Source organism: Colletotrichum siamense (assembly GCF_013390195.1).
Source record: "Colletotrichum siamense strain Cg363 chromosome Unknown KSG_Cg363_contig08, whole genome shotgun sequence".
Taxonomy (NCBI): Eukaryota; Fungi; Ascomycota; class Sordariomycetes; order Glomerellales; family Glomerellaceae; genus Colletotrichum; species Colletotrichum siamense.
Genome location: NW_023501021.1, coordinates 546,798 through 558,605, shown reverse-complemented (window position 1 = coordinate 558,605; position 11,808 = coordinate 546,798). Strand labels below are relative to the sequence as shown.

The following is an 11,808-nucleotide window of genomic DNA, read 5'->3' as shown; positions in this document are numbered from 1 at the left end:
TGCGTCTGCCAACACCAACCCCCTTGATGCTACACCTCGCCTACTTCTTAAGTCCCACATCATCGGCGATTGAACGATTATCAATCCTAGAGCGGGTCAGCTGTTTGAAAAGTCGTCTGAGTACTCACTGTACTGAAAAGGGGACTAAGTTCCATGTTACTTCGACAGGGCACCGTCTTAACGATAATTCTTAAGGAATTTGGTATGACAAGGGAAAGCGCGCAAGTCCTATATTTCTTTGCAGAAACGGGAAGATCAAACGTCAAAACGAATGCATATCGAAGTGGCCACTATGAAGTCTATGCTAAATATTCAATCATGCTTCATTTGCGGGGCCAGATGCATATCAACCCTAGAAGACACCCCAGGAAGAGGCCCTCTTGGCTGCCTCATTGTGTGCCAACGAAAGCCTGTTGCAACGAATATGCACCTGCTGCCCAATGAGCTTTTGTTCAGTGAGCCCAGAAATTAATTACATAACGCTACGTGAAAATTGCCCCGCCGTCTCCCTGGCGTAGTGGCTGACGGCCCCCAGATGCTTGCGTCACCGGCGATCTCGACTTAACGCACAGCCTGTTTAACAGTCGAATTTGAACAGATGAAGACTTGGAGACGCCGCTTATAAAAGGAAACACTCAAATTACAAGGCGCGATAATAATAGACGATGGTATGCATTATCTGTCATGCAGGTACTTGGCCGCAGCACTTCAACTCGTCCGTCTTGTTAAGATGGCTAGGCAACGCAGCTGGGCACATCCAGAAAACCGCATTCATACGTGTCATAACTGACTTCGAAGCGTGAGAATGATTCAGATTTTCAATAACTTATGTCACATTATCTTTCTTTCTGTCCATTAGCCAGTGTCAATCAACAGTTGCCTTCACTAACGTGTAGTAGGTCTGGATATCCGGGGCGCAAGCCAAAACTAATAGCAACCAAAGACACTAGACAGCGATGCAAAGCCTTTTGGCTCTAAGAGAAATGGAGAATGTGAAAGGGACCTGTAATAGTCCTTAGGCAGCTTCAAAGTAAGTTTTTTTCTGTCTAGTGTTGTAACGAAGATAGGATGTTGACCTTTTTGTATTATAAACTTCAAGCTGTTGCAGCAAAGCTTTTCCTTGGATACATCATGAGAATACTCAATACTCAGGCTGACTAGGTATTATCATTACGACGAGGATAGTTACGCTGTTTTCTTTCATTTTTGTAGCCATCTATTCAAGAGTCATCTTTCTAGTCGGCAACAAAATATGTCCTATCGACATATGATGAGACAGTGTCTTTCGCTCTATTATGCGAAGCCCAAGTACCTTTATATCACCACTGTCCCCCGATTTAGGACTCAAGTTTTGCTGTCAACATTAATTCCTACCCTGGCTGGCGTCAGTGTGTGTAGCCGGCGACACATAGCGACAATGATGACAATGACGACAGCAATATAGAGAATGATAAGTGGCCCAGTAACAGATTTTGACGTCGCGTCTGTCACTCAATGACTCCGTATATTGTAGATCCAAATCTTCTCATGTTCTGCATTACACATTGGTCTTAAATAGGTTCGATGCTAGGTGAAAACAACACAAGAATTCTTCCAATAGTGATTTACCAGACGTATCTCAAGCATCTACTGAGAATACGTATGCCTGCCCAATGAACGCCACGTTGGGGTTTTTTTGTCATCAATGGCGCTGCAATCTAGGCGTCGTTCATTCTCAAGCCAGAATGCCTATCGGCACGGCACGACGAGGGTGTTTCCGGGCTTGATTTGATCCGGGTTAGGGATACTGTTGATGGTCGCAAGCTGGGTGGCAGTGGTGCCAAAGTCTGTAGCAATGTCGTTCAGGTTGTCTCCGCTGGCGATGGTGTACGTGCCGAATCCAGGGTGAGCGATGTCTGGTTTGCATCCGCGTCTGGCCTCAGTCAAGCCCGCGAGAGCGCTCATGGCGACGAAGAGAATGGATGAGGTTTTCATTGTAATGAATTATGTTGGTAAATTACCGGAGTAAATTTTTTGATAGAGATTACGTTGATTGAGAGGTTTGTGGTTTGGCTACCTGCCATAGAGAGAGTAGAGGCATGGGTTGCAACTGTGTTTTATGTCGTCCGGCAGTCCGATGTCATCCGTCATCATCATGGCTGAGTGCGTCGCTTTGACTGCAAACCTCGAACACATGACGCCACCGCCGATGCAGTTGCCTAATAGGTGTGGCAGTGTCCAAAAACTCTATTCAATAAAATCTCATTCGTTGTATGCGTTACGGCTGCAATCAATGCAAACTGTACATCGGCTCAAGTGTGCCGATGGCCTTGTGGTCCCGCAGAGTGCATACTGCTGACGTTCTCGCATCACATGCCACCCCAGTGCTTGCCTCTCTTGTAGAACCACGGTTGTCCAACTTGGAATCTTATTGGCATGAGACAGCTCGTTGCAGACCTGTTTCCAGGCTTGTAAGTTGTTGATTCAGACTATGTACGTAAACCTTGCACACAATTGGTACTACTGATCGGCACCTTAACCACGTTCTGTTGGTATTATAATTCAAGAGCCTTAAAGCCTCACGCGGAGTTCTTACCTTATGATCTTGTGACAGGTCTATGAGATACCATCAGACATCTTGCATGCGAGACCAGAATTGCGCTCGGCACCCCCTGCATATCATGCCCATCGCCACGATGCTGCCGCGCGTCAAATGTCTGTCCCGCACAGCCGAAGTCGAACTCCATGGCGATGGAAAGATGCCGATTTCTCCGTTTACTCTTCACGCTTGTGTCTTTGGAGGCTCTGATGGTATAGATCGGGGTTCGGGCACCTGAACCACCACAGCTTGAACAAGGTTGAGTCACGAGTGTACAGCCCAGCCGGTAGCGACATTCTTTTTGACAGTTTCAGTTGATATGATACCAGCAGAAGTTGAATCACATAGTGTCTGAGGATCATAAACTAATTTTGTTTAGCAGAATATGGGTGCACACGTACACATGAGCCTTATGAGAGCATTCTTATGACCATGTCAAGTTGGGGTCAGAATACCTCTGGCAACTTTTAACTAACTTCATGATATGACAGTTGCCAATTCAATGGTAAACCCTAATAAATCCACCTAGGCTTCAGTTGACGCTGGCATGTAAGTACGAACATTTCTGTTCAGCAGGCGATTTGTGGTAACAAGTCACTCTCTATGTCCGCCTTCAAGACGCCGCAGGTGGCTCGAAGGATAGCATCAAAGGTGCAACTTCATGAGAATCTCATCTGAGCTGGGCCGAGCTGCCAGAGAAGATGCGAAACTAGGAGATTATAGGTATCTCGAATCATTTAAAATTCACGTCGATTATGGAGACTAAATGGCCTCTATTTAACGGCCATCATAAACACCACCAGGTTACGTTCATGATTCTCTTTGAATAAGTGAGATTTGATAAACCATTGACGTGTTATACGTCATATGTGATACGACTACTGCGGCTTTCTGTCATAAAAAAAATGACTTTTTGTTGCCTATAATTAGTCCGCAGTTTTCCATCAGCACGCCCAAACGGCGCCTGTCACTACACCTAACAAGCTCCCGGTTGCAACGGACATGTCGGAACGAAGAAGGAACAATCCAATGGCACCATAATTCGGCCGAGCGGAGGCCAACAGCAAGCCTCTCACAATAGGCTTCTAACACTTCTGATTGGTCTGCTCGGACACTCAGATTGAGTTGGATAAAATTTCGCTTCATTCCGGGGGTTGACATGGATGTTAGTACGGATTGTGGATCATACGCGGTTCTCATAGCCTCAAGTCGGTCTCGGCCCGCTCGGTCCAGTCCAGTGTGGCAACGTCTTGAGATTTGTTCCCACTTAGCTGGGAGCCCAATATCATGAGGTTAAATCGCTTTGCGGAGCAAGCTTTCGCCAAGCTTGCCTTCCCGGCTTCCGTTCTTCGCCAAGTGCCTGTTAAGCTCGAGATCTTCACAGAATGTCTTCTCATGTGTACCTCTTCGAAAATGGCGGGCATGCTTGTAGAGCCGCAGCAAGTACCTCATCAAGCCAAATCAAGGTGAGGTAGGGCGAATCGAGTGTAACTGTTCTTCATCCAACTCTGTGCGTTTTGATGATCTGTGTCGCCTGCCCCCTGGGTGAGTATTTTCCGCACTTTCCGTCTTAATCCGCGGGTCTCCATCCAGGGCTACACCAGGCAACAATCTGAACATCCAGGCTGAGACCGTAACCTACCATGTCAGGAACTGAAAGAGACTAGCCATTACTCCACAGCTGAGTCTAGAAGTTGATGATTTCCAAAGGCTGGATCGGGATCATTCTGCCCGCACCCACTGTACGAGACATCAAACCATTTTCTGCTAGTTTCTCTTTCCTGCGCATAATTCCTCGAGCAATTGTCAGCGACTAGCATGTTCTTTCCAATACGAGGTTTCAGGCAAAAGTCCCTCGGCCGAGGTGCAGCTGAAGTCTGGGACGCAGGTCCAGAATCACAAGTAAAGTTCCACAGAAGATTCATGGAATAGCACTCGGAAAGAGGGCCACAAATGTGGTGCTATATAAGTTGAGAACACTTCCTGCTCATCAACAGCATATTGTTCACCAACTCATCCATCACGCTCTTTATTGCCAACCTTATTTGGCATCATGGTCGGCAGACAGTTGCTTGTGGCCGCTCTGACGGCCGCCACTTTTCTCCATGGCGGAATCTGTGAACGCCCTCCTTCTCTCACCCATCAGAACCCATACGCGGATGCTGGCCGAGACCCTTTGGCCGACTACATGGACCTCAGAGACAATGTTACTGAATACATGCCGGAGCGCCGGAGATCGCCTCAACCGGTCTCCGAATGGCAGAATCATGCTGCCATCTTGAGGAGACAAGCACAAGCCGCCGGTGAAGGTGCCTTGCTCTGCCCTACGGGCGAGTGCGCTGATGGCAGGTCAGTAGTTCACGTCGATCTACTCAGTTGATTCCTCGGGGTCCCAAACTAACTAGATCTACCACTCAACAGCTGCTGCAGCAAAGACGGAATTTGCGGTTACGGCGACTTGTGCGGCGCAGGTTGTAAGAGTAACTGTGATGCTACCGCTATGTGTGGCAAAGAGTCCGCGGGTGGCGCAATCAAGTGTGGAATGGATCTGTGCTGCAGTTCTGGTTCGTGTATCTCACAAAGTCCTCTCGTTACTCTCAGATTGGATGGTGTCTGACTAGTTTCTCTCGCAGGAGGTTGGTGTGGTACCTCGGAAACCCATTGCATCGGTCCAAACAAATTCTCTCCTTGCCAGGAAGGCTTCGGAAAGTGCAGCATCATCCGGCCCAAGACTTGCGGCGAGGGTTCTGGGACCACCGGAGGTAGAACCATCGGCTACTACCAGGCCTCAAACGTCCGAGACCGTGTCTGCAATCGCATTGCGCCGTCTCAGATCAAGACAGCCGGCTATTCTCATCTTTACTTCGCCTTTGCGTCAATCGATCCTGCTTCGTTCGCCGTCATCCCTGCACAGGCCGCGGACGAGCCGCTTATGCGCGAGTTCACCGCGTTGAAGAAGTCAGGTCTACAGACTTGGATCGCTGTTGGTGGCTACGACTTCAGCGACAAGGAACGCAGCACGCACACGACCTGGCATGACCTCTGTGCGAGCCCGGCTGCGCGCGCTGCATTCATCGCATCCGGCAAAACTTTTATGGATAAAGTAAGTCTTCACGAATGTCCCCCAAGGAGAACTGTGCTAACGAGGCTTCTAGTATGGCTTCCAAGGTATGGACCTCGATTGGGAGTACCCTGGAGACTCTAAGCGCGGTGGCTCTCGCGCCGATATCGCCAACTTCGTGCTGTTGCTCAAGGAGATGCGCGCCTCTTACGGATCTCAGTATGGTATCAGCCTCACGCTTCCTCCAGACATTTGGTATGGCCAGTATTTTGACGCCAAGGGCCTCGAGCCGTATGTCGACCACTTTGGCTTCATGTCTTATGATCTTCACGGCTCTTGGGATTCCGACGTCAAGACTCTGGGTGCTATCATCCGCGGTCAGGCTGACGTTCGGGAGATTTACAACAACACCATTCCCCTTGCCTACGCTGATTTGGACTTTTCCAAGATTGTCTTTGGCGTTGCCTGGTACGGCCGTGGCTACACAGTTTCGGGTAAGCCGTTCCATCATCCGACGTGAGTGACGACTAACCGTATGCAGATACTACTTGCAACACTCTTGGATGCGGCTTCAAGGGTCCCAGCAAGCCAGGAAAGTGCACTAACCAGGCCGGCGTCATGTCTCTCACTGAAATTCAGGATTTGATCAAGGAGAAGGGCCTTAAGCCCCGCTTGCTCGAAGGCGCCATGATGAAGGAGCTTACTTGGGATGACCAGTGGATCGGCTACGATGACGAGGAGACTGTCGCACTGAAAAAGAAATTCGCCAACAACTACTGCTTCGGAGGCACCATGGCGTGGAGTGTCGACTTCAACTCTGGCACTGGCGACTCGAACTCGGCACCGGTATCAACCGACGGTCAATGTGGCCCCTCCAACGGCGGCACTACTTGCACGGGAAGTACCTTTGGCAAGTGCTGCTCTTCCAGCGGCTGGTGTGGCACCGACGATGCACACTGCGGCTCCGGTTGCCAGAGTGGTGATTGTGTCAAGGGTGCCGTGACTACGGATGGCAGCTGCGGCATTGGTGCAAACGATGCCATATGCGGTTCATGGCCTCAGGGTGACTGTTGCTCCCCCCAGGGTTGGTGCGGCAATACCGATGCTCACTGCGGTACGGGTTGCCAGAGCGGTAGTTGTAAGGACAAGGGAACCTCGACGAAGCCGACTACGTCTGCTGGGGGATCCGGCTCAACGCCGACGAAGTCATCCGTTGCCACGCCTACCGCGACCGAAGAGGCATGGGATATGAACTACAACTGGGAAAACCACTTTGCCAACGCTCAGAAGTGCATTTTCTACAAGCCCCCTAAGTGGGAAGCGACGCAGAATGACTGCAACGAGGTTTGCAAAGAGTCCAACGAGGCCAACCATGAACTCGGCGTCACCACTTCTGCTACCTGTGTCGGTTTCTATCCGGCGAACAAGAAAATACCCTGGGAGAGCGTTGGCAAGGGCCTTTCAGGTTATGTGGCACCTGGAGTGTGTGTCTGTGATAACCCCGCCATCAACTGGTTGGGAAACACATTCGTCGAGATGCTGCCGGCGATGGCACAGGTAAGAGGACAAAACTTTATTGGCCGGTGATGTCTCGCACAGAATTCTTGCTGATTGGTATTCCTTTTCAGATCACATGTTATGTTTACATCCACTCTTTCAAGCTAGTTCTTGAGGAGGGCTTGGAGTTTATCCCGGAAGGCAAGGCCATGTCAGCTGGAATGAGTGAGTTCAACCCCCACCACTCCCAATAAAATCACGGGGAGGAGACTGTGACTGACTATTTTGTAACTTCTATAGAGGCTCTCGTCAACGCCGCAAAGTTGTTCAAGTGGACCTACTCAACGGTTGACGCGGTCAACGCCTTCACGCACTGGTTGCATCCTTGCGACACCGACTTGGTACCCAAGGACTTCGAGGACGTCTTTGACAAACTCACGTCCATCTCGGATGAGGTTGTCGGTTGGGTGAAGCCTTCCAAGGTGGCCAAGGGCAGCGGCAAGAAGGGAGACAAGGGATATCCTAACTGATGCGTCTCCTAACCTGGAGTCGGAGGAGGCTGAAGATGAAGCAGGGGATTCAGGTCGCGACTGGTAGCAGTGAAAAGTCAGGGTATTAGGGAGGAAAAGAATTGTCTTTCTTTCTTCAAATGATTGTACAGTCTTGTAATTACGAGAAAGGGGGGGTATTGTTCTCAGATATTATGTGTTTGATTTACTAGATTTAATGTCATTTGCGTTTTCTGCTCGAGCACCTCTGATTCGCAGGGTACTGTCATATGCGGTCCACATCATTGGGGCTAGCTACTAGGTATGTATGTTCATCTGATTCTCTCCATTGTCCCCGGCGTCGCTGTTGTAACTTGGATCTATCGACCCGGCCATCTCCACCGCCCTGGTCATCTCTGTCGTCCCTATCGTCTTTCTTGTTCTTGTCTGATCGAATAAGAGATGAGATAAAGTTGTTGCATGCTTCCGATGACTATCTTCCAGGAGTATGGGTGAACCCCTATGGCGACCTGACTCATTCAAGCCCGTATTTCAATCCCCAGAACGTTAGTCCTCATCCTGGTCAGGCAGCCTGTAGTACCATGCAACCCTCTGAAGCCCAGCCCCAACATCCTGATGAAGGTTCCAAGCAGAGCAGTCGTTGTAAAATTTGAAGGTAAACTCGTAAGGACCAAGGCGAGCCGGGATCGTAGACGTCAAGAACTCGCCGGTTTGCACACCCTCTGGACCCTCGGAGCCCTTCTCGCCAGTCACGTTGGACAGATGGAAAGGCCCGGCGCTAGCGACGCTGTACTTGCCAATCTTAGCCCACTCTGAATCAGGCGAGGAGCCCGGGTTGCTCTGGTCCAGCCCCTGAGGTCGGAGGTCGGGTCTAGTTGTGTCATTTGCGGTGACCAGCAACGCAGTGTAGCCGTTAGGCGTGAACAGAGACATGCCGGAGGGGACAGGGTAGGCCCAGTCCTGGGTGATTATATCGCCAGACGTGGTGTTGCTGCAGTACTTTTATTAGCGACAGTAGGAATATTGGAATGAAGGAATGAAACTTACACCAGCGTCGAGTTGATGAAGCCCCATGCACCAACGAAACATTTCATCGCCGTCTTGACAGGCGACTTCTTGCAATCTTTACCCATGATGATAGAAGTAGTATGTAGACTAATATCAGGTGGAGTTGGAAGAGAATGGGTTGGCTGAGACGATATCAAGGACCAAACTTCAACGAAAGAGAGCCGTCAGACTTTATATGCCGCCTTACACCTCGTCGACCACGGGCGGTAGATCAAGCGGAACTAAGAAGCAACTCTATGGCAACTGTCATCATCGCACCATTTTGATGGCCATCAGCTTTGAGCTGAATTGATGTCCATGCTCTCTGACTCTCGCGACGCAAAGGAGTGGCCATCAAGCACTAGAACCACGCACTCCCTACAACCTCTTCCCACTAACCCAGCCACCGTTGCATTGGACTGTAGGTCTTAGGGCGCCGACTTAGTATTTAGAGACATAAACCCCAAGAAGGATTGAAGACTTTCCTCTGGTGGGAAAAAGTCCGAATACAGGGCATAGCGTGCACGGATCCAAGACCCTTTGACAGAACTGGTTGGTTAGCCAGCAACTCTTTGAGTTCAACTAAAGCTTGAACCTCACTGGTCAGACCGAAGTCATTGGCGAGTGGATTTTTCTTGAATCATACATGGAATCTGGGCGCAACTGAGCGAGATGTGAGATGCGCTTTTCATGTTTCACTCCAGTCGTGTGGTCGACCACCCCCAGAAACCCGTTCCCAAGCCCCAGCCAAAAAACTACACAACGGCGACCAGCCACTGGCAGACAGAAGAATCCTTCGACACTCGGAGATCATCCGAGCACCACTATTAGTGGTCTTCAGGACCCCTACGCCCGTGATATGAACACTCGAGCTTCCATTTTCCAGCCACGCGTCAATCTCCTTTTCATCCTGCAGAAGATCAACCCTTGTTGGCCGGTCTGTCGCAGCAAAATTGGCCACTTCACCAGACGATATGCCATCTTTGAGTAGCGCAAACTGGTCGAAAGCCCAGATGTAAAGAGCGACTACCAACATGCAAAAGGGGCTGTCGCACGAAAAGTGATTCTTGTTTCGAAGAATCTTGAAGACCACCGCCGCATGCCAGAGACATTTCCGGGCATGCGAGGGCTTGTTTCGCATCCATCTCTGGAGGTATTCTCTCGCCGCATCGATTTGAGGCTCTGTGACTTGCCAACCAGAGAACTCGTACAACTTCCGGAGTGGCACCTGCCTCAGGATAGACAGGACGTGATAGTACGTGAGCAATGCGTCACTCTCTGGCGATTCCGTTCTAGAGCTGTCTATGCCTCGCAGCGTTTCGAACGCATCGTTCACGGATGTCGCTGCGTTCGTCAGCAGAGTGTTGATATTTGGCTGAGTATCAACAGGATTCGACATCCCCGCCATCAGCGTCTTCCATATCGGGGATGTTAGCTGGTAGTGTAGGAACTTCTCGTCTGTGTAGAGGCTAAGCATGTGCATTTGGCGGGCGAAGGATCCCATTTTAGTGACTACGTCATGCTTGTTTGAGAGATCTAGTCCGATACGGCCTGCTGCCCGAACTGCGGTTTTCTTAGTAAAACATTTCCAGAGACTGGATACAAGAGTACTACCTTCTGGGCACCGACTTTCTATCCGCCATCTTTCGGCGTCACGGCATTTCCAGACAAGTTCATGTGCAGGGAATCTATCAGTGAGTTCATGAAGCTTGTAAATCGGCGGCAAGCTCAGGAAACTGAGTTGAAGGCACTCAAGTTCTATAAAGTACTGTGAGAATTGGGTGTATGGGTCCGACTTGAGGATTGTCTACTGACTGTAAAGGCAATGGACCAGTCGAACTCGCGACTCGGCGGCAAGCCAACCTCGCCAGTCTTGTTCGTGGTCTGGCGCGGGTTCCAGCTCGCTGGTCCCGCCACGCTGAAAACTCACCACGAAACGACACAAGGATATCAACTGGCTCCTTTGCCACTGCGCTCTCATGGACCCCCGTTGGGATCCCGAGAACTGCAGGCAAACCAGGCTTATCAGGGTGCCCTGGACTATGTGTAGACTCGGAGTTCGGTGTGGCTCTGGTTTCTACTCTTGGTTAGCACGAACGCCAGTTGTGCGTGAGTTTTCAACCCACGTAGACGGCCACGGCTCTACCGAGAAGTTCTTGGAGCCCCTTGGAGTACTGCTCAGAGTTTGAGATAGAGGAGTACTGTGAGCCAATCGATGCAACAGCAAGCACAGAGACCCACGACTCATCGCCGGTCTCAAGCATCGCTGGATGGATAAAAGGAAATTGAAAATCAAAATGCTCATAGTAGAGCTGGACGAAGGTATGTATCACTCTTGCTTCGGGGAACACTTGGTCTCCTGACGGGCTCTGTTCCTGAAAGAACTGGGCCAGTCTTTCGTAGCCATTGATTCTGTTGACATGGCGAAAGTCCTCTGCGACTAGAACATCCTCGTCGTACAGTTCCAGTGATGTTGTTGTTGTTGTTGTTGTTCTATTTTCCGACGTCAGAGCTAAGCTCAGATCGCTCCCTAGGGCATACGTCGTGTAGGGCAAGCCTACATATCTATAAATCTACTGTACTGTACACTGTTCCCGCTCCTCAAATTGAGCGTCCTCCAGTTAATCGCCTCCCGCGTGTAGTGTTTCTAGGCCTAGAGGCCGCCTTTTGCTGCTAGAAACAGCATAAGCGTCCCCTATTTCTAGCTTATATCGCCTAGCTAAGGCTAATACTATAGAGGTCTAAGCCCTACTACGCTAAGGCTAATATTATTATAAAATCTAAGTAGGAGGCCCTTAGTTAGTAGCTAAAGCTAAAGCTTAAGCTACTTATAAGCCTCTAAAAAAGTAAAATTACTTATAGCTTACTATATTTTATTAAGAAAATTAGGATTTTCTTAGAAAAGTTAGTAAGTTAATTTTTATGTTTTCTTATAGTAATTTAAATTATTTAGGCTAAAAAATTAAAGTAAAATAAAGTATAATAGAGTTTAAGAGGGTTATTAGCTATAAAGTTTATATAAATAAACTATTTAGTAGTTTTAACTACTAAAAAAACCTATAATTTCTTTAAACTTCTTAAACTACTTTAAATTACTAATTATAGATCTTTAGTAA

General features: G+C 49.2%; 1 protein-coding gene across 1 annotated transcript; it reads right to left on the bottom strand.

Moving 5' to 3' along the window:
- Nucleotides 1-1,728: 1,728 nt before the first annotated feature.
- Nucleotides 1,729-1,974, bottom strand: sleL-0 (Cortical fragment-lytic enzyme; the record flags this gene model as incomplete). Its single annotated transcript, XM_036643625.1, has 1 exon — nt 1,729-1,974. The coding sequence occupies one exon, from the start codon at nt 1,972-1,974 to the stop codon at nt 1,729-1,731; it is 246 nt and encodes an 81-aa protein (XP_036490460.1).
- Nucleotides 1,975-11,808: the final 9,834 nt, after the last annotated feature.